At 35.5% G+C, this 24,067-nt stretch overlaps 1 protein-coding gene across 7 annotated transcripts in view; it reads right to left on the bottom strand.

Moving 5' to 3' along the window:
• Window positions 1–24,067, bottom strand: part of LOC115219521 (probable JmjC domain-containing histone demethylation protein 2C) — a 321,052-nt gene that overhangs the window by 26,433 nt on the left and 270,552 nt on the right. For all 7 annotated transcript variants that reach the window (XM_036509010.1, XM_029789698.2, XM_029789699.2 and 4 more), the window contains one exon: window positions 21,349–23,353. In XM_036509010.1, coding sequence (XP_036364903.1) covers window positions 21,349–23,353 — 2,005 coding nt within the window. The remainder of the gene's footprint in view (window positions 1–21,348; window positions 23,354–24,067) is intronic.

Here is a 24,067-nt window from a genome sequence, read left to right as displayed (position 1 = left end):
GGTTCCCACGATGTCTATTCCGTTGTTCGATCGAATGAATTAGTGTGTACGTGGCTGAGCATTGCCACAGATACGTATACCATTAACGTAGTTCTTGGACTGAATCAACGCGACTGTGCAAAGCAGCAAACTTTGTATCCACCCGACCGGCTTTCACGAAGTTTCCATCTACCCATTTTCACGTGGATCAACCCTGAAGCTACCCTAGCAGACACTTTAACCAAGAGCCACACAATAAGCTTGAAATGAGGTTCTGATACATTCGTGTTTTCCTGCAGAGAGCATTCGGAATCGAGATCAGTTAATTTTAAACCTATTTGTTGTTAAAGTCCCAAGTCGGTCCTAATCGAGAAGACCTGTCTCATGGAATGCGTCCCTATTTTTAAGCAGGTAAGAGGTGTGATTTGAAGGAAATCTGGCTACTATTTCTAGCGAATGGATGTATAGCGATCGCATATAGGCTCCCATCGTTCTTTGTATATGAACCTTTGCCAGAAGCATACACGTGTGTGTTGGGCAGTTGGAAAGCACGACTGGCCGAGAGGTCAGCAATTTGCATTGAACCAACCAGTGTTATTAACGGTCCAATTATGGTAGGGAGAGGGAGCGGAATTTGAATAATTTTCTACTTATTTTGTTCTGCTAGTGTCAATAACCCTGTTGTGCAACTAAAGAACTGAATTGTGTGTGTGTTTTTAACGATTTTTAGTATGTAGGATCCATTGATGCAATAATCAGTCCTTAGATAAAGTCAGGGATTCGAGAAGAAATTGTAGAGACGGTGCTAAATGCTAAAACACATTTATTCTAAGTTCGAAGCTCTGCAATTTCTAACAAAGACACATAGCCACAAATTTAGAGAGAAGGAGAGTGTTTGGTAATTAAATCGACACCGGATTCCATTAGTACTTTATTTCATCCACAAGGATCAAAAGATTTCAGCAAGATTTAAACTCAGAAAGTAAAGACTCAACTAATATAATGTAAATATAAAGGCAAATATCTAAAGCCGAAATAGAGTCAGTAAAAACTGAATCCTGAGCATAACCATTTAATATATGTGGAAAGGAACGAAAGACAAAATTGGCTCCAGAGAGATGTAAAGTCAGAAAGTCAAAGGATGGTTTCTGATTATCGAATTAGGCACAAAGCCAGAAATTTGGCGGGAAGGAGATAGCAGATTTTATCGACCCCTGAAGGATAAAAAGTAAAGTCAACCTAGGCGGAATTTGAACTCAAACGTAAAGAGCTGGAAGAAGTGTCGCTAAGAATTTTGACCAACACACAAACAATTCTGAAGGTCTGCTACCTTGGTTTCTGATTTAGGCACGATGTCAGTAATATTTAGAGGAGTGGGTTGATACCATCAAACCCCAGCAATTTTGAGGAGGTGGGGTTAAGTAAATCCATTGATCCTAATCCTAAATCGGGGTGGGGTGGTGAGGAAATAGCTAATTATACTGACATAAAAACTTAACTGATACTTTATTTTATCAAGCCTGGGTGTTGGGGTGAAAAGCAAAGCTGACCTAGGCAGGATTTGATTTCAGAACATATCGCTTTTGATTAGATACAAGGCTAAATTTAAAAGAGATGAATAATAAATGATACCCTAAGAAATAGCCAAAACTGGTTTTATAAATGTTGGAAAGAAGTTTGGGCATGAGCCCAAAACAAATCATATTAACAAATTGTTATATGACACTAATATTTCTGCCAAATCACTATCAAAACAGTAATAATGATTTCTTTCATCAACCAAAAATTGGAGTTGAGGTGGAAGGCATGATTAATTGATTAAATTGACAGTGATACTTCAATGAAAAATAATAATAATCCTTTCTACTAAGGGCACAAATCCTGAAATTACATCGACCCCCATACTAAACTGGTACTTATTTTATCGATCCTGAAAAGATGAGAGGCAAAGTCAACCTCAGTGGAATTTGATCCAAAATGCCACTAACCATTCTATCCAGCTAGCTAACAATTCTGCCAACTTGCCACCTTAATAATAATAATAATAATAATCCTTTCTAAGCGCAAGGCCTGAAATTTGGGAGGCTGGTGCTAGTGAATTATATCAACACTAGTCTCCAACTGATATCTATTATATTGACCTCAGAAAGACAAAAGTGACCTCAGTGGAATTTGAACTGAGGATGTAATGGAATGGAACAAATAGTGTCAAACATTTTGTCTAACACTTAACTGCCCTAATACTGGTGTCACATTGACGCACGAAGCCAAAAGTTTGTTGGAAGAGATTAATTAACCAATCTCCTCTCCTGCAAAATTAAACCAACCCCTGTACTTGACTGGTAATTTATTTTATCAACCTCTGAAGGGTGAAAAAGTAGACTTGATCTCAATGGTATTAGAAGTTAAAATCTAAAGGGACATAACCAAATAGTGCAACCATTTAAACTACCCCCATAATTTGCCAATTATAAGCTAAAATTAAAAGGAATCAAAAAGAAAATGCTGACAGACAAAAAATTTCCTCTCGAATTTAGCCTTGAATTTGATACTATGGAGCCTTCTCCGTTCTATTTATAATTTTCTATTTACAGTTTTATAATAGTAAGATGCACATGATATAGGCTACAGACACAGCTACTTTTGTGTGTTTTTATTGTTACCTCTAAAAACACACAGTAACTAGCGATATCTTGTACATCAGGTGTGAATGAGTACAAAAAGATTCAAACCAGAAGCCAAATATCAGTGTACAAACTGTTATCAAAAGCCCTACAAAGATTAAAAAAATAAACAGTAATAACTTACTGCATTCTGTTAACAAAGAAGCAAGATTAAGGTGTCATATTAAATTATCCATCTGACAACATGATAATCATGCAGAGCTCCACACACAGAGTATAGAGGGTGAGGTGTAACGGAAGATAAAATTCATCCCCAGTCACATGTTCTAACTCAACTGGAGGTATTATGTTGTTAAACAACTTAAATCGACTCTAATTAGGTATTTTCATGGAATATCCGATAACTGCTGGAAGTAATAACTAATTCCTCCTCAAATCACACCCTACTTTACAATAAAAAAAAAAAAAAGAGTATGTAGCGTATCTGATAACGGGATGCAATTTGAAATAAATGATATCTAAAAATGGTAGGAGAGTGATATCTAGAACACCTTTGATCATATCACCACTTGGTCAGGGCTGACCTGTTAAACAACAGTTCATATATTTGTTTGAAGAAATACAATGTAATACAGGATATTAGACTATTTAGTGGGTCTAGCATACTGGATATAGATATTGTCATTCAATCTTGTTTGGACAGAGAGGAATCTCGATAGCAGTAACATTGCATTTTCATAAAGTGCCTTGCATCAAGCACAATATGGAGTGCAATATGTTGTTGTTAAATCAGAAACCGCTCCACCTCCAGAGTTTGAACCAGTTTAACCCAATGACTGTAATTGTAGACTTTGCATATTATTTACCACAGAACAGGTTATTGTCAGCTGACAAGCTTAAATTGTGTGATACACACATATACAGTGCTATTCAATTAATTTTTGGCAGAAAATCAGATTACTGCAGTCATTAAAAATATTTTTTTTTTATTTTACTTGGTTGGAAACTTGAAAATGTGAAAACCACAAATATACGAAAAGTATTAGCCTTTTGTTACTAAACTATTTTATATACAAGTCTTTTTCCTATGTAAAAGCAATAGATTTGTTCAGAGTTATACACACTTTGTTGTGACTTTCCTAATTTTGACCCAGCATCACCCCAATGTCTACAAATGTAAAACCCTTCAAAGAAACAAGGGCCCTTTAATTCAATGAAGTTGGAATTTACCCAGTATCTCTAAGTTTGATAAAAAAAAAAAAAAGGAAATGGAATCAGGTATCCAATTATTAATCACAAACACACGCTCTCTTAATATTAGATGTTAGTGTTTAAAAAGAAATATGCACTTATGATTCTGAGTTCAAATCACCTGAGTCATTCATATTCAATACATCATAATGTAAGGGTTGATATAGTTGATAAATGATGCACTAACAATACACTGTAGTTGACTCACACCTAATTTACAAACGCAATATATATATAGTTTAAAAATAAATTTTCTACTTAGTCACAGAGAATAGTAGTAACTCCCAGCGTTACAAAGCTGCAATTTGACTCCCCCCCCTCTTTTAGAAATTATTTTACTCCATTTACAACCCAAACAATCTTGAAAACATGTGAACAACCCAGCATTCTGCTTACATCTTCCAAAGAAACCAAAAGCATACCTTACCAAATGTTTTGTTAGAAAAAAAGGAAACTCCTAACAATATAGATTTAGGATGAAATGACACCTTATAAAACTGGGGGATAACTGGAAAAAATGTTGTGAAATGATGGGCCCCACTCTAAGTACAAGGGGTATGTTGTTGCAACAATGTTGTGGGTTTAAGTTGACTATTGAAACAATTTTGGAAATATAAGTGGGAGGTTAAAAAAAAAAATCAGAGATTTATATGCTCTTATTTTCATTTTTAATCATAATGTTTATAAAAAAATATATAAATTGAAAAAATGAAAAACTCAAAATATAAAAGTTGAAAAATACGCCAATATAATATTAAAAAAATATATAAAAATTTTTCAAAAAAAAAAAAGAATTCAGTCAACACTGTGATGGGATTTGATGAAAGAAAAACATTTAAAATAATTTTTCTTTTTTTTTAGAATAACAAGATATGAAAATTTAAAAAAAAAATTACAGTATAAAACAATATACTTTCATGTTACAATAGCGGAAAATAAAAAAAATAATAATTGAAGATCAGATACCATTTTGGCATCATAAAAAAAAAAAATATATATATATAAATTGTGATATAGAAAAACAAAACATGAAGAGAAAACAAGCAAATGCAAGGAGGAGTCATCAAAACATCATTTCAATTTAAAACAGAATCATTGATAGTTGATAAGAAATTAAGGCAGCCAGGAAATTGAGCCTTTTAACAACTTTCATTGCAGATTAAATATGTTTTTTCTTTTTTTTTTTTCTTTTTGTAAATTATGGAATTTAAAATAATCAAATTACATGTAATAATTACATAATGATAGCCATAATAAAATATTCATACTTACCAATGAAATACGAAAAGAAAATGTGTATATATGTGTGTGTGTGTGTGTGGTGATAGCCTTGTTATTCGTATATATAGTAAGTTTTGTTGCTGTAATAGACATTTAACTATAATTTGATATTTCCCTGGTCCCAAATGGGTTAAGAGAGAGGGACTTCTAGATGCTGCAGATGTCTTCACAGAGAAATGACTAACATCAACCAACTTATCTACTTCGGTGTTAAACATAAGTGATTGTTTTTGTCTATATAGTACTAAAAGCTAACAGTTAAGAGACTATCACCTAAGAAGTTCATTCCTTTCACATTCTCTTAGTCTAACACACTTGTTAAGACAATCACATTGAAATGGGGAAGTTATTACTTGGGTGTTCCCTACCGCGATAGCATCATCTGTTGAATATTTTATCCACAACTTACACCCAAAACACAACAGTTATTTCCCCTTAGAAGTGTTTCAAACAGTTTCAATATTAACTCTAGAAACAATCAAAACACAGGCAATTTACATAGTCTTACCATTTTGCAATATGCATAATCAAGATAACAACAATATTTTGGAAATGAGCAAACAAGAATGCAACACTGCAATTAGTGGATGCACAGTTCGTGTTGTAGCATTCCAGGCATTCACTATAGGCTAATTAATTCAGTGTGTTGAAAGTACTGGCTATAATAATTGCCAAGTAACTCGAAACTAAATCTGAGTATCATGAATTGCATTGACGTCCAATGAAACTAAATGACAAATCTTGTGACAATAATTACATAATAGAATGAATTGCTAATTAGTAATGATGAGAAAGGGATTTGTCTAGAATGGAACCCAAAGCTCAGTGAATACAGAGTGGGCCAAAAGTCACGCACGAAATAATGATGAATACACGATGAATATGTACATGATGAACAAAATGAATAATAATAATAATGGTTTCAAAATTTTGCCACAAGGGCAACAATTTTTGGAGAGGGGTTGAGTCAATTACATCGACCCCCCACTTAACTGGTACTTATTTTAATGACCCCGAAAAGATGAAAGGCAAAGTGAACCCCAGTGGAATTTGAACTCAGAACGTAGGGACGGGCGAAATAACGCTAAGCTTTTCGTCCATCGTGTTAGCTCACCACCTTATAATTATCACCATTATTATAATGATAACAAGAGTACTCAGAGAGTGGAAACCTCCGCCAAAGCAACACCAACATCCTCCCAACAATTAACCGGAGATGGTTTTTTAAATGAGAATATCAAAAACGAACACGACAGCTCTCACAAACGAGAATACTAAAAATGAACCCGACCGCTCTCAAAAATTAAGTACAATAATAATAATCCACAATCCTTGTCTGGATCGATCTAAAAATCTAATTACTTCGTGTTAGTCACGAGGCCAAACATCCCTGAAAGTTTCATCCGAACCCATCCAGCGGTTCTTGAGATATTTTGTCCACGGACAAACAAACAAGCGCAACTGAAACAATACCTCTAAGGCGGAGGTAATAATGGTTTCAAATTTTAGCACAAGACCAGCTATTCAGGAGGAAAGGCTAAGTCAATTACATCGATTCTCCAATGCTCAGCTGGTACTTACTTTATCGACCCTGAAAGGATGAAAGGCAAAGTCGACCTAGGTGGAATCTGAACTTAAAATACAAAGACGGACGAAATGCCGATAACGATTCTGCCAGCTCGCCGCCTTCATCATAATAATAATAATAGTTTCAAATTTTGGCACATCGACAATAATTTCAGAGCAGGGGTTAAGTCGATTACATCGACCCCAGTGCATAACTGGTACCTATTTTATCGACCCCGTAAAGGATGAAAAGCGAGGTCGACACTGACAGCATTTGAACTCAGAACTTAAAGAGCAACGGTTCTCCAAGCTTGCCGTCTTAATAATAATATGTCTACAAAGTCAGAAAACAGCACAGCTCCCATGACTTTCGGAAACATTTTTTCACGCTAAGAGTTGCTGAAGTATGGAACAAACTGCCGGCATCAGTTGTTAGTTGTCAGAGCACTGCATCCTTCAAAACTTCCATGCTTCCTGAGATTCTCCCCCTCATACACACGCAAGCAGGTATCTGACTCGTACACTGTTCATTACTGCATATGCTTTATACGCACTTTTCATAAGTTGCGGTGTACCTGAGCACTGTATACAATAATTTCATTATTATATATTATTATCATTATTATTATAAACTAGTCAAATGTTTTGGTGCGTGACTTTTGAACCACCTTATACGTATTTCTTTACTACCCACAAGGGGCTAAACACAGAGGGTACGAACAAAGACAGACAAACGGATTAAGTGGATTACATCGACCCCAGTGCGTAACTGGTACTTAATTTATCGACCCCGAAAAAGGAAGAAATGCAAAGTCGGCGGAATTTGAACCCAGAACCTAACAGCAGACGAAATATAGCAAAGCATTTCGCCCGGCATGCTAACGTTTCTGCCAGCTCGCCACCTTATACGACAGACACGAAAACTGTTGAATGAAATATGAATATTTCAGATACAGGTCTTTAGAACTTCTGAAAGTGATAGACTGAGATCAAAAGTATTTATTTTATATACTGGATAAAAAGTGGCACAGCTGTTATTCACTAAAGCTGTACTAAAGTTACTATAGATTAAGATCTAATGTTATTTATGTTTCCGTGATAACTTGTGAAAACTGAAAGGGTGAAATAAGTCTTTAAGAGCTTGAAGTCTTTTAACGTCTGTATGGTCGTAATGTAATTAAAAACACTAGAATCTATTATTATTGTTGTAAATGATTAAGTAAATAGCATCTAAAAATCAGACTTGCTCGTGGAAATAGAAAATCAGCATCTATGAAAAGAAAAGGCTGCAAAAATAAAGACATTGTGACTAACAGTTCAAAAAATAATCAATTATATTGATTTCTAAAACATGAAAGTAGTTTATTCAGGGAGGCAACTCCTTTAGTTTAAAAAAAAAAAAGGGTTGTAGATTTTAGTATGCTTCTGACGTTTCTGATTTTTAATTAAGAGAGACAAGCTTTATATATTTTTATAGAAAACTTAATAGCAGTGATTTTATCTAATGTAATTCTGATTGTATTTTATGTTTAAGACTGCTACATGCTTGATATGCAAAATTCACTGACTACACTTCGTGCTTTCACTACAACACTAACAGAAATATTCGTTAGAGGAGTGTAATAACCTTCTTTGCAATGTGAAAAGAAGAAATCATGAAAAATATATTACTGCAATAATTTTCTTCAATATCATCACCATAACATAATATTTTTTTTAAAAAGCAGCTTCGGACTGGCGTGTTGTTTATTAAAATAGCAACTTCCCACCTATAGGTTATAATTATTCTGAAATCAATTTGCCTGTTACGTCTCTATACCAACTTAGTCGTCTCCCCTACATATATTGGCCGTTATCTTTGATGTTCAGAAACTTAAAACTCGCTTCACTTCCCTTCACAGTTGACTTTACATGTACAATGAATCACATTCAACTCATTTTACAATTGTTGTAGATCCTCTCCATTCACAGTATATGACCCATTTATTTCTGTACATGAAAGGCAGACAGACTCATAGCTATATTCAACCCCTGCCATACACATTTTTACACCCCAACCTCACATTTTATGCACAAGATTCACCCTACAAACTCTCTGCAATGAAGTTATATTTCATCAAAATGCAGATAGTGTCTATCTCAGAATATTAAACTATAAAGGGGCTAGCTAAAACCATCACACTCCTAAATTGCCAAGCTTAACATTTCTATAACAACACAGAGTGATCCAATCCACCATACACAATAATCACATAATGGGTCTCTTCTTCAAGCGAGAAGATATGTTAGTCTTGAGTGTAATAAGCCACATAGAGGATTAATACCTCCTCCCCGCACACTCAGGTTGATACAAACGAATATTTGAAGATTTGAATAATTTCATATTCCCATCTTGGATTTATCAACCATAGTTATATGTAAGTTTGTGTGTGCATGGAGAAATATAGAAGAGTTGATTATTAGCTGATATTGGAAATATAGTTAAATCGATAATTGGTTTTCTGTGACAAACTATAAGGTTGTTGGAGAAAGAGTGGTTGATTGATTTTGTTGATGTGACAATTAATAATGATAGATTATAAAATATATATAAAAAATTCAATGTTAAAATTATGCTAATTATGATGAACTCTGCATAACTTATTGTGCTCCAATTCTTACGTCAAAAGTTTATTTTTCGAAATCAGTGTCTCTCCACAAAAGAAAGATTGCTGTATTTTAAGCTGTACCAATTGAGTTTATGTGTGAATGAGGGGGAGAGAGAGTTTAGACTAGGAAGATGAATTCTGATATCAATCAATATATGATAAATTCATCCTTTACCTATCCTGTGCATCGTATGTGATACAGTGGACATTATATATATCGCTGGCATTCATGCATTGTATATGATACACATTCTCAATATATTTTGACCAGTAGAGTTAACTTGGAACTTATGAAAGGAAAGCACTGTATTACTCAGAATGTATGAAACAAAGGGCTAACTAAAAGTCTGAAAAACAAGGACAGACGTTTACAACAGGCAAAGGGTCAAAGTATTCTCAACTCAAAATAAGAAAGCGTGTTAAACATTTTTAACTGACTGCCTATTTAATTGAATAATAAAGTAGTAATTATCTTCCCTATTTATTCTTTTACTTGTTTCAGTTGCTTGACTGTGGCCATGCTGGAGCACTGTCTCATAGAGTTTTAGTCAAAGAAATCGACCCCAGAACTTTGTAAGCTGAGTACTTATTCTATTGGTGTCTTTTGGAAAACTGCTAAGTTATGAGAACGTAAACATACTAACATTGGTTGTCAAGCAGTGGCGGGGGGGGGGGTCACAAACACGTGTGTGTGTAGTAAATCCAAAAAGAACAAAAAAAAAACCCCAACAACACGAGGACATAGTACATGTAATGTATTAGCAGACGCTCAGGAAAGGAAAGAAAGATGGTTTAATGTTTCAAGCAGATGCTCTTCTTCGGAAATAGAGGGAAGTCCAATAGAAGGGAAGACGGAGGAAGAAAATCGCCAATGATTCACATGTGGTTACATTTTGAAATGACCGGAAGGGAATGGGTGAAGAAAAAGTGCTAAGACAGGAGAGTGTAAGAGAAGGAGGTATGCGTGTGTATGTGTGCGCATATGTTTGGTTTTGGCTGTTTATATGTGTATGTGTGAGTGAACTTACTGTTGTAGGAAGAATTTGGCAGTAGGAGTGGCTGTCTTTTGTGTAGTGTGTTTCTTTACATGTCCATAGGGGAATGGTCAGTACAAAGGTGTTTGACTGGCAGTTTGAAGTATATGTGTGAGGTTGTGTCTGTGGAGTATATGTGCATTCCTGTGTCTGTGTGTGTGCATATATATATATATATATATATATACACACACACACTCACAAGGGGCTTCTTTCAGTTTCCACCTACCCAATCCACTCACAAGGCTTTTGTTGGGACAAGGCTATAGGTGACACTTGCCCAAGGTGCCACACAGTGGGACTGATCCTGGAACCTTGTAGTTGTGAAGCAAGCTTCTTATCACACAGCCATGCCTGCACCTATTTCTATAGGTTAATCCCTAACAATAACTAATCGTCGACAAAATGTTAAAAATTAGGTTGTTTTACATTCTTCAATACAGAAACAAAAATGAATGCATGGTTTTTGAAAGAAAATTATGCTCAAAGGGAAAATTATGAAACAAAAAAGCACTAGCCAAAATAATTTAGCAGGAATTTATTATTGTAAAGGTTACAAAAGTGCAATTCTGTAAACAATAATTAGAATATTTGCTATATGGAAAGAGAGTAGGGGCAGAGTTAGGGTGAGAAATAGACAGACAGTGGAGTGAAGACAAGGCTGTGGGGGTAGATATTGCTATCCTAAAAGCCTTTTTGGCAGTGATAATAAATAGAATGAAATTCCACACAAGTATGATTTACAAACAAAGGTTAGCTAATTTTCATTCCAAACTTCTTTATTATTATTATTATTATTATTATTATTATTATTATTTCATAAAGTGAAAGCTATGTATAAAAAAAAACCCCTACTTTTTCAAATAGTTTTATTTTCAAAGATGATGATGATCATGGTATAAGAACAAGTAGCTTGTCCCCTTAGTCACAGTGGGTGATGTGGGAGGTGACTATTGTGTTAATTCATCAGGCATACAGATAAAAGAAAGGATAAGGTTGGATGAGGGGGGGGGGGCTGTCAGTTACAGTAGTTCAGACTGACCTAGATAGCTATCTAACAGCAGATGATATTATGATTCACCCAAATGTTTTAATGACATTTTATTTCTGGTGACACAACAAATCATGTGCCTGTAATATAATAACATGGTAAGTTCAAAACCACAAACTACCTGTACATCAATTCCACAAGCTCAGCACGGTTTGTAATCAGATGCTAAGTGGAAACACTACCCAGGCTGTTAAGTATTGTAACCGAGAGGTTGATGAGGTGAAATGAAAAATAATAGGTCATATTTTTGATCCCTACATATTTCTAGGCACATCGAATTCATTCCGCTTTCCTTCGAAAAACGGGGGCAATCGATCGACATAGCACAAGTAATACTAAACTGCTTTCCCTCAAAAGTACATGTGTAAACACCCAAATTTGGAAAAGTTTTAAGGTAGTCGGAACAATTGTGAGAGGTTACATGGAAAATACATTCACATATAAATGTATATGTATGTAAAGACATGCATACACACACATATATAAATATCTACAATCATATAAATGTATACACATATATATAATCTCCATTCACATACATACGCACACATAAATATTTAACTATACACACAGGCCAACACCAGTTGTCATGTAGTGGTAGGGAGGGGGGAGCGAACACTGACAACTTGGGCAAGTGTCTTCTATAGCCCCAGGCCAGCCAAAACCATGTGAGCAGATCTGGTAAACAATAAAGGAAAAAAGTCATATAGATGTGTACATCTGCACTCACTTCTACATTTTATATGCAGTTTCTTTTTGTCAGTTCTCCTGTAAGCAAAATCCCTTGCTTACCTTTCTCCTTCAAAGTCATGTGAAATAAGAAATCCTTTGCTCACAAAACAAGGGAATATTAGTGACAGTAAAAGCACCCTTGTGCAAAACTATGCCTCAATAGCATATTCGTTTCTATCATGCTAGCATGGAAAAAAAGGGACATAAAGGGAATTTGTGCATGTATAGCTTATATGTGTATACATATTAACACAACTGAACCCATTTGTTCACACACATTTTCCATGCTAGCATGTTTGTGCAGAGAGAGATTTGAAGCATAATTTTATGGCTTGATGCTTTTTCTGATGCCATCTTATAGCCATTTTCCAAGTAAGGAATTTCTGTATTTGTAGGAAGTGCATCCAGCTGTAGAAACTCTGCCAGATCAGATCGGAGCCTGGTGCAGCCATCTGGTTCACCAGTCCTCAGCCAAATCGTCCAACTCATGCTAGTATGAAAAGCGGACGTTAAATGATGATAACGATGGTGAAAATACAGCATGGGTGATCATATTGTGAACAGGTTGTATGAACATCGCCATTTCATTCAAGTAGGGACAAATGTGAAATAAGGACAATGGAGCATATGTGTACCCTTCTCACACAATATATTCAACAGGCTTCCAGCTTCAGTGAACCTAACTCCCACATTAGGCTTTGGTCGGCCAGTACAGTAGAACTGAAACCAAAGCCATATTTTTTTTTAATTACTTGTTTCAGTCATTTGACTGCGATCATCGACCCCAGGACTTATTCTTTGTAAGCCTAGTACTTATTCGATCGGTCTCTTTTTGCCGAACCGCTAAGTGACAGGGACGTAAACACACCAGCATCGGTTGTCAAGCAATGCTAGAGGGACAAACGCAAACACACAAACACATACAAATACATATATATATATATATGACAGGCTTCTTTCAGTTTCCGTCTACCAAATCCACTCACAAGGCATTGGTCGGCCCGGGGCCATAGCAGAAGACACTTGCCCAAGATGCCACACAGTGGGACTGAACCCGGAACCATGTGGTTGGTTAGCAAGCTACTTACCACACAGCCACTCCTGCACCTATGCTTATAAGGCCCGCACCTGTATATAGAGACACACATATGTGAATTATAACTCATAGTCTTGTTACTCTACTGATTTGGCCTGATACAGTATTATGAGTAACTAAACATTTTCTAATCACCTTTGATAAGAAAATATTTAAAACCACACAATGATATTGTTTCATTAACTGAAGGTCACTTTATTATATTTAGTTAAATGCTAATCTGAACTTCTTGCAAATGGAGTTGCCTGATATAAATTTTTCTTTCTTTATCTTTTTAAATAAAAGCTATTTAGAAAAAACTGTGTCACAAGATAAATTAACTTTAGTCATATCTTATCTGCCTATTTTTTTAAAATCTTAATTTCGCGAAGTAAATTTTTTATATATTTTTTTATTTTCATTTATAGCCATGACAGAGCATGGGTAACATGCTTTGGAGCACTTAATTACATATCTGATTTCAAACTTTGCTAACTGAATTCATAAAGTAGCACTAGTCACGTTAGAGACGTGGCCTTATTAAATTAGATGACTTATTCTTAAAAATTATGTCACCTGAAAAATTAAAACAGCAATTAAACAAAATAATAAGATTTTAAATTGCCAAAATGAATAATAATAATAAAATTGTGAAAACAATAAGTAATATTCTAAAAACGGTAAAGTTACTCATATACATTTGTAATTAATTTTAGCGAGAAACATGACAAATGAAAATAGAAAGAGTTCTCTCCCTTAAGTCACTTGTGCTGCTGTTGAAATTTGTTAGCCGTATCAAGATATAAAATTTATTTTTTTCGTTACTTTACAGTAAGCTTACACTAGCCATTTTGTATTATACTGTTCGGTTTTCCTATCCCTTTCTTAAAATCAGAGTTTAGTTATTTTAAGTAAATATAATCCCACCGACTAAAACTAATAATAGACCAGCGCCTCCTACTTGAGAGAAAGAACACCTCATCATATAACAATTGTCTTTTTTATTTTTATACGATTTTGTCCCAAACAGGGCTTGAGACTACGGTAGCATAAAGGGATTGCAAAAAATGTAAAAGAAGGAAACCACAAATTCAAAAGCTGTCGAGTGAAAGCTTAAAGGACTGAATAACATAGTCCAAAAGGAAAACATAGGGATATTTAGGAGTTCTAGAGAACAACCATTCGAAGAAAGAAAGCTATTAGAATAAAAGGACTGATGACTAACAGAGAAGAGAAGTTGATACGTTGAAAGATCTTGACAGAAGGTACTTACTTTGGTTTAAATTATAACATTCAGTTCACCAAGCCCAGGTTACAAGAGAGGTTAAAACAAAAGTTTGTGTAGTCGAAAGAGAGCATCTTCTCATTAAAAGTGCTAAATTTTTTTTTTCCTTTTATCTATTTATTTTACTGATTTCACTCATCATCAGACTGGGCCATGTTGGAGCAAACTGCCATGGTAAGCTGGCAGAACCGTTAGCACGCCAGGCAAAGTGCTTAGCAGTATTTCGTCAATCTGTATGTTCTTAGTTCAAATTCCACCAAGATCAACTTTTGCCTTTCGTCCTTTCGGGGTCGATAAAATAAGTACCAGTTAAGCACATGGGTCAAGGGAAAGCAACTGCACCCCCACCCCCAAAATTTCAGGCCTTACGCCTATAGTAAGTAGAAAGGATTATACCGATTCCAGTACTCAACAGGTACTTTTTCCATCAACCTAGGAAGGACAAACGGTAAATTTCGACCTAACCAAGATTTGAACTCGGAATGTATTCTGTAAGACTGTCTTACTGATTCCACCATTCATTACCCATTATAAACTAACTCAAGATAATTGGCAAAATATCTTTGATCATAAGCATGATCAAGGTTACTTTAAGGTTGAATAAGGACAGAACACTACAACTCACATCAAAGTTGGGATGATAAGCTACTGGCATTGACTAAGACACACAAGTCTTCCTTCTTCACATTATCTGACTGACAGTAGGTTGCACTAGTGTTTCAAACACTAAAAGGTTAGCAAAGACACATAACTGTAAAAACAATTAGTACGCCCCCATTCACCCTCATTCAACCTATCCCATTATTTTAAAAGTACTCCATAGCCTTTGGCCACTCCTTAATATGTGCACACTTTCCTTTGTAATAAAATAGCAATTCTTTGGTTAGTGCATTTTTTATCTTTTACTCGTGTCATGCTGGGGCATGCCCTTGAAGGGTTTTCAGTTGAATAGATCAACTGCAGTGCTTTGTTTGTTTTTTTAAGACTGTAGCTTATTCATTTGGTCTCTTTTGCTGAACTGCTTAGACACAGAGACGTAAACAAACCAACAGCAGTTGTCAAGTGGTGGGGAGGAGCAAACACAGGCACGCGTACACACGTACACAAACAGGCTTCCACACAGTTTCTGTCTATCAAATTCACTCACACTACATTTGTTAGTAGAAAACACTTGTCTAAGGTGCTGCACAGAGGGACTGAACCTGAAATCATATGGTTGCAAAGTAAGTTTTTTAAACACATGGCTATGTCTGCATAGTGAGACTGAACCAGAAACCAGCTGGTTGCAAAGCAAGCTGCTTAAACACACAGCCATGTCTGCACCTAGCCATGCCATCATGAAATAGAGACATATCTCAAATAGTAATTAACAATAATAGGCATTGATATGTTTCCACTCAGTCCTGATCCAGCAAGCTTAGAAACAAGAACGTTCCTGTTTATGACCATCCCAGCTTTTATTCAGATATAGCGCGTATCCAAGACTACGTTATCCAATGTGTTTTTCCTTTAAAGTAGTATACAAAATTTGCTAAACAACCATGTAGAGGTTTCCTTGTTAGTTCTTAGCACTGAGACAAGCTGCTGTGGCAAACTATGCATGATAAATAAAGACATAGTTAAAACCACTTACTATTAAAGACACCATACTGAAGTGCTGAAGGAACATTGGCAGCTATTCTTAGTTATAAACAAAAAAAAATAAAAGAAAAGGAGAAAAAGAACTTTGCTTAATGCAAATAAACCTGTTGCTAGTCAACAGCTTAATAATTTATTCAAGCAAGCTTTTTCATTTAATGAAAACAGCCTGTAGTTAGTAGCTAGTTTTATCAAAAATGTAATTGAAATAAAAGATAGTCAGTACACAAGAAAGAATTTTGCATCAAGACACAACAGGAATGGCAAAAGTGTTATTACATCCTGTTGATCTTCTGAAGTGTAAAGGAAACTAGATACAAAACCATGTTCCGCTCAGACTTGATAGAGAGACAGACAGATAGAACGGGAGAGAGAAAGAAAGATGTTGAGGAGAAGTATGTGTATGTCATTAAACTATTTCTAACAGGAAAACCACTTGCTTTCTAAGAAAAATAAAACTGTGAAAAAATAACCCCACCGAATGAACAGACATACAAAATATATGTCTTTGGTGAAACTGTTGTATCTAAATACAACACAGCATGGCTGTGTGGTAAGAAGCTTACTTCCCAACCACATGGTTTCCGGGTTCAGTCCCACTGTGTGGCACCTTAGCACCAAATGTCTTCTACTATAGCCTCAGGCCAACCAAAGCCTTGTGAGTGGATTTGGTAGACGGAAATTAAAGAAGCCCATCATGTGTGTGTGTTATTGTGTTTGCCCCCCACTTCACCATTGCTTGACAACCAATGTTGGTGTGTTTACATCCCTGTAACTTAGCATTTTGGCAAAGACTGATAGAATAAGTACTAGGTTTACAAAGAATAAGTCCTGGAGGTCGATTTGCTCAACTAAAGGCAGTACTTCAGCATGGCTGCAGTCAAATGACTAAAACAAGTAAAAAAAAAATAAATAAATAAATAAAAATTGTTGTTTCAGTTAAGAATCTAGCTCCATTCCAATGAGAAATTTTGTGTTAAAATTTTTTAATTCAAAACTGTCTCTAAGGCAACTTCATGAAGGAATTGCTGGATATTGATGGATCACAGCACTAAACAAAACATATAGTATAAGCTCATGATATTTTAATATACAATGAAATTAATATCCGCTTGGAACTATTAGTTCTATTCTTGACTGAGAAACCCTGCTACTACAATTTGCATGAATAAGCCAAGTTGACAAAGTGAAAAATTTATCAGACAGAACAGGCAACATCAAGAACACATAGCATTACAAACTAGCAGACACAGCTACTCAGAACAGATTTTTCATTCACATTGTTTTTAACCCTTTGAAGACAGAGCCTCATTTGGAGTTTCAGCGCCAAGAAGACAGAGCCCTTTTCACATTGCTGTTGAGGGCATGCACTTATTTTTCAGAAAAAATTATAAAAAAACTAAGTAATTACTTTACATGTATATTTCTTTACTACCTACAAGGGGCTAAACACAGAGGGGACAAACAAGGACAGGCAAAGGGATTAAGTCGATTACATCGACCCCAGTGTGTAACTAGTATTTAATTTATCGACCCCGAAAAGATGAAAGGCAAAGTCGACCTCGGCAGAATTTGAACTCAGAATGTAATGACAGACGAAATACGGCTACGCATTTCGCCCAGCGTACTAACGTTTCTGCCAGCTTGCTGCAAAACTATATATATTCTTGCAGGAAATTGAAAGAACTTAGATAATCTTCTTCGCCATTCAACTTATAGATCAGCCTTGTCATCTCCTAAGGGTTAAATTAATCATGTATTATTTTCGAAATTATGATGAAGTGATCGTATACTTTATAATGGCATTGAAGAGTAGATGTGATAGGCAGATGTTCTGGTAGGCTAGAACATCAAACAGGTAGCATATTTGGGCCAGATATGGCCAGTTTAAATGCTAAAGGGTTAAACCAATTTTAATTCTGCTTTGATTTGCTTGTATTTAACAAGAAGCAATAATGAAATGTTAACTATGCAAAGTATAACTATTTGATAACTATGTTTAGAAAGCATTATTCAAGACTGATATTATTTAATGAATAAACATACTGTTCAAGTACTAATTTATTTTAATTAATCATTTCCAAATACAAAGCTATTATGGTTAGAAATACAAATATTTATCTTTAATCTAAACTAAGAGAAATTGCAATCAATTTGCAATCAAAGACATTTAGGCGCAGGAGTGGCTGTGTGGTAAGTAGCTTGCTTACCAACCACATGGTTCCGGGTTCAGTCCTACTGTGTGGCAACTTGGGCAAGTGTCTTATACTATAGCCTCAGGCCGACCAAAGCCTTGTGAGTGGATTTGATAGACGGAAACTGAAAGAAACCCATCATATATATGGATATATATATATATGTGTGTGTGTGTGTGTTTGTCCCCCCCAACATTGCTTGACAACCGATGCAGGTGTGTTTGCATCCCCGTATCTTAGTGGTTCGGCAAAAGAGACCGATAGAATAAGTACTAGGCTTATAAAAAATAAGTCCTGGGATCGATTTGCTCGACTAAAGGCGCTGCTCCAGCATAACCACAGTCAAATGACTGAAACAAGTAAAAGAGTAATGTTTTTATAATTTATAAAAGATTATCACGAATGCCCTGAATAGTAAATCAGTTGATTAACCCAAAATCTCTATTGCTGCAAATAAAGTTTATTAAAACCAAAAGCCTCTCCTCGCCTCCATCTGTCTATATAACCAAATGCTATTGATAACTAAAAGCTTCCTACTCAGCATTTCCCAGCTATCCATGTTAAACCTACTTTAACAAGATATGTTCCTACATATATAATTTTTCTTTCCAAGCACTAACACCCAATCTTAGATTCTTAACAATCAAGGGATATTTTCATTTTTATCCACAGCACAGGGTGTCATTTATTTTATCTAATTTTTGGGGTTTGTTTTATGCTCTGTGTTCAAAGGGATTGTACAGTGTTCCTTGTTTCAAAGCAACCCCACTCCCCTGGCGCTATTCTTCCCGTTTCTTGATGTTTATTGATTAGTTTGAACAGATAATCTTCTTTCACAAGTAAAACAGGCAGGTTGGCTTTGAAAAGAAGCAAACGTATATATAAGCCTTCATCACAAGTCAATTATATATTTCCTATACCTGTCAAGCTTGTATTAGACATGAAAAACTAGGATTAAAACATTTAAGCCCAAACTGGCATGGATCTTTTTATGCTCCTCATTAATACAGTAACCATAACTTCGCTATCATGCCTTCTTCCTAGAGAACTTCACTTCCTTCTTACTAAAGCTATTAGTCATATTCAAAGTTGCATCATTAAATGATAATCTTCTAGCTCCTCTCTCCTGCCTATTTTATGATCTGAATACACAAACAAACAATAGAACTGCTTGTTTATTTCTCTATGAACCCATTGAAGTTCTCAAGCTACAACAATCAACTCACTGTTGTCAGACATAAAATGTGTTTTGTACTCCCCTCTACATACACCACTCTGGAATATGAAGAGCAGCTGTATGCCAACAGGACTCTTTGAGTGTCAAGATTCAGTGATTCCCCCATGTTGACATTTACTACTCCCAACCTACTTTTACTATCTGCTTTTTACTTGTTTTTTTTTTTTTGTTTTTTTTCAAACTTTCTGTACTCATTACTCATTCCTTTTGTCAACGATAATTTTTTTTTTCCCCCCACTTTTTAAAGTGCATGCATCCATTCATATTCTGCTTGTATTAAATACACAGATACATGTACTCTTTTATCCTTCAGATTCCCAGTAATTAAAGGGAACCTTAGCTGAAAAACAAACATTCTGTAGTATTTGCATGATAGAATGAAAAATTATAATTATTTTCTAAATGTAATGAAAATCTGAACATCTGATTCAATCATAACAGAACGTTTTTTTTTTTATATTTATTTTTTAAAGTTGCTGAAAAAGAAGGAGTTGAGTTTTCAGGTCAAGTTAAATCTACCCTCAGTTAAGTTCAAGTATATGCAGTGCCTAAACTATTTGCTGGTTTGCAATGGTGCCAAAATAGCAGAATTAGTTCAAATTATGCAACAGAAGCAGCTCTATAATGAAATCATTATCAATACAACATAGTAAACATGTGTATATTTTATGAATGCCAGAAGCTGCAGTTTCTTATCCATGAAAAATCCTTTTCAAAGACATATTGTGTCAATAAAATACAATAAACTTTAGTTGGATGAAACAAAATCACGTCAGAAGCGATCACAAGAATGACAGATACAGTATTTCACTGTAGTTGCAGCTTATCAATGTGGCTTGCTTGTGACACTTCTGAAACAAAATTAATCTACTAGTCTTAAGTTTATGCAGATGAATTGGTTAATCTAATAAATATAAATTTTCAGAAACCTTTTAGCATTTCAAACATTAAAAATTCTTCCTGCAATTATCTTGTAATTGAAAGGAAGCTAATAAAAAAGAAACAAAACACTTTCATAATGGTTAGAATAACCTTTCTGAAATGATGTTTACTTGTAAATATTTTTTAATCTGTTGTTTTACTATTGAAGTCAACTCTTCAACAAAAGTTGATGAAGGTACATGGCCTAGTGGTTAGGGTGGTGACCATGTGATCATAAAGTTGTGAGTTCAGTTTCTGGACTGGGTGGTGCATTATGTGTTCTCTTGAACAAGAAACTGCATTTCACATTGCTCCAGTTCAGTGAGCTGAAACTGGGTACCAGCCAAGTGCTTGCCTCTCTCCTTGTCACATCTTCAAGGCTGAGAGGGTATCAAAGCCTAATCATGACTAGACAGACACTTCAAGCAATTAGTGACAACATGGTGCTAAGTCATACTTCCTTGCAAATGACAGTTATGCATGCTTTATGTTTTTGATACAAAATTATCTTCTTAATTGTAATGAAACTGTTTCAGTAACTCTGCCTAATATAATTTCAAAGCTAATTATTAACCCTTTTGTTACTGTATTTCTACTAAAATATAATGGCTTTATTTCAAATAATTTTTTAAATAATGAAGAATTTAGTAAAATAGCTTTGCCATTATCAAGCTGGTGCTTATAGCATAACATGAAATTTTGATGGAAAATTTAAATTAAGATCACTTCAAAACAGGAATTTGGTGTTATAGTACCAGGCAGATTGGTATCAAAAGGGTTAAATCTATTGAAATTTTTTTTAAATAACACAAACACATTTGTGCAACTTACCTTTCCAATCTTTCTTGCTCAAGATGCCGTTCTATCCGTTCACGCTCAAGACGTTCCCTTTCTAATCGTTCACGGTCCAGTTCACGCTCGTGCAGAATGTTGGCTTCTCTTATCAAACCTTCTTGATGTTGATTTAACATAAACTGTGGGTTCGAAACACCTGCAAACTTCTGCTGCTGTTGCCACAATACATCAAGCTGTGTATTGTTTAGGCCACTGTGTAACGGACTATATGAAGATATCAGAGGAAGTGGAGTATTTGGATATTGCAAAGCAGTCAAATGACTAGGATGTTGCGTCTGCTGCTGTTGCTGTGGAGCAATTGTGCTAAGTGGTGGTGCAGTGAGTCCGCGGGCTTCAATCTGGCCTAGGGCAGCTGCATGAGGTAGAGGTAAATGAGCTGGTGGTAGAGAACCCAAAGATTGAAGTTGGTGTGGTGGATAAGGAACTTGAGGTATTAATGTCCTCTGCAATTGATGGGTTGATAGCTGATTTGATGTAGGGAGAGATCCGTGCCCTGCAGGAATGGCTGTTGGTACATTAGGGTATGAAGAGCTGAGAGGTTTGTGGGGTGTAAGCATGCTCTGTACAGGGTTCTTACGCATGAGTTCTGGATCACGATATGGGTGAACAGGTTCGTGTTTATCTATAATTAATGGGCTTGCTGTAGGACTGAACTTATGATTTTTGATTTCCTCTACACGAGACCACTCAGACTTTGATATCTGTCTTTCTTCACTGTGGTCTGTAGTTGTATAATCCATTTTCTCTGATGCTACAGGTTTCTTAATTGAAGAGAACGATTTTTCATTTGGTATATCAGCAGATTTGCAAACAATAGGACTAATGTTCTTAACAGAGACAGATTCTGCTTCACTTTTAGCAGTAGAAGAACAGGAAGATTGTGGGAGATCATTTCCATTCTGGGATAATTTTTCTGCTTTGGCTAACTTTGTAATCTGATCAGTCACTGGTCGATTAAAGTCAATATTAGCAGCTAAAGGATTTTGTTGCTGTGGTTGTTGTTGCTGTTGTGATGATGGTGGTGGTGGTGGTGGCAGTGGTTGTTGTTGTTTTTGTTGTTGTTGTGATGAAGGTGAAGATGGCTCTTCTTTTAGATGTGACTTTTGTTTAGGGGACTGCTTTCCAGAGCTGTTGTTGTTACCTGCTAATAAGAATTGTTTTTTAAAATGCATATTATCTTGGATACCAGCCAAAATACTCTGTTCCAACAAAGTCTTCACACCATTATTTGCAGACTTTGCTTTCAGAGAAAATGAAGCATCTTTAAGGGTGTTGTTGCAAAGTTTCTTATCCTTCAGTTCAAAGTCAGAAGAAGATTCCTTATTGTCACTACCAGATTCATCTTTGGTAATTTGGGTTTTCACAGACAATATGAGGTCTTCTGCTTTCTTGTTTTCCCTGCTTGTTGGCACTACTTTCTTCTCACGTAAAGATATTGAGATTTTTTCCGGAGGAAAATCCTCTAATTTCTTTACCTTGATAGATACAGTGCTATTTCTTATACACAGTTTCTCAAGCTCTTTGTTGGTTAATATTGCAGAAAATTCTTTTCTGGGTACCTTTTCCGGAAGTTCAGATTTTTTAGCTACTTCATTCTCTGTGGATTTCACTTCATGATTAGAAATGACTCCCAGAGCAGAATTAGACAATCGCTTGCTTTTTAAGTTACCCTTTGCATTAACAGCTCGAGATCCACTTGTTGCCTTAGACTTCACATTAACCCCTGAAACACCTTTGAAATTGTTTTTGTTGCGTTTCGATTTTAATCTAATGCGTTTAGGTTTTTTGGAGTGCTTGTTCTTGGATTTTGGTGTCCTTGCATTGGATGGCTTTGCAGACTTCTGGCTCTTACTAGTTGGTTCCTCACACTGATTCTTTGGCAAACTACCTGCTGTTTCTACATCTACACTCTCTTCCCTCAAAGGATAAATTTTTCTTTTCTTTTTTCTTGAGTTGCTCTGAGTATTTGAAACATCACAGCCTGTTAAACAAAGAAAAGTGAAATTGAGATATAGATAAAGAATTCTGAAAAAGGGGGTTAAAAAAACAATAAATAAATGGCATGCACAGTGGTTGTTCAGCTCCCAAATTAGAACTGATTGAATAAAGACAATCCTGCCCTTTTCAGTAAGGTAATCTAGTGTGGTGTGATTTGAAGGAGATTTAACTCCACCATTTGATATTGCATTGTGTTTGAGGAGAGTGGTAGAACTGGTTTCTAATGGTGGCACAAGGACAGAAAAGGAGATGAAAATGGGGAGTTAGTACTGTCCACTGTACTGATAGTAATATATGCTTGATACTTATCTAACTAGCTCCAGAGAGAAAGGAAGTTAGTACTTTAATAAGGTTTTCTGTAAAATTACAGACCACAAATATACTAAGAGGATCCACATTCTTTTCAGTGAGCATGTATGTCTTTAGCTAATGGCATTAGTTATATCTTGTGTGTAACTTAAAACTAGTGGGGAAAGAGAGAGGTCAAAATGAAGGAACAAAAAAAAAAAAAATGAAACACTTAAAAAGAAAAACAATGAGATAGACCGAGCCCATAAAACACAAGACAAATACAAGAAACTGATGAAGTTTTTTATAACATTCATGAAATAACCACTTCAACTGAAAACTACTTTCATAGCGAAACTTGGAATAGACGTACACAAAGAAGCGACACATACTGAGGCACTGTCAGAGG

This window comes from Octopus sinensis, linkage group LG14 (genome assembly GCF_006345805.1).
Source record: "Octopus sinensis linkage group LG14, ASM634580v1, whole genome shotgun sequence".
Taxonomy (NCBI): domain Eukaryota; kingdom Metazoa; phylum Mollusca; class Cephalopoda; order Octopoda; family Octopodidae; genus Octopus; species Octopus sinensis.
This window is presented reverse-complemented; position numbering and strand designations above follow the sequence as displayed.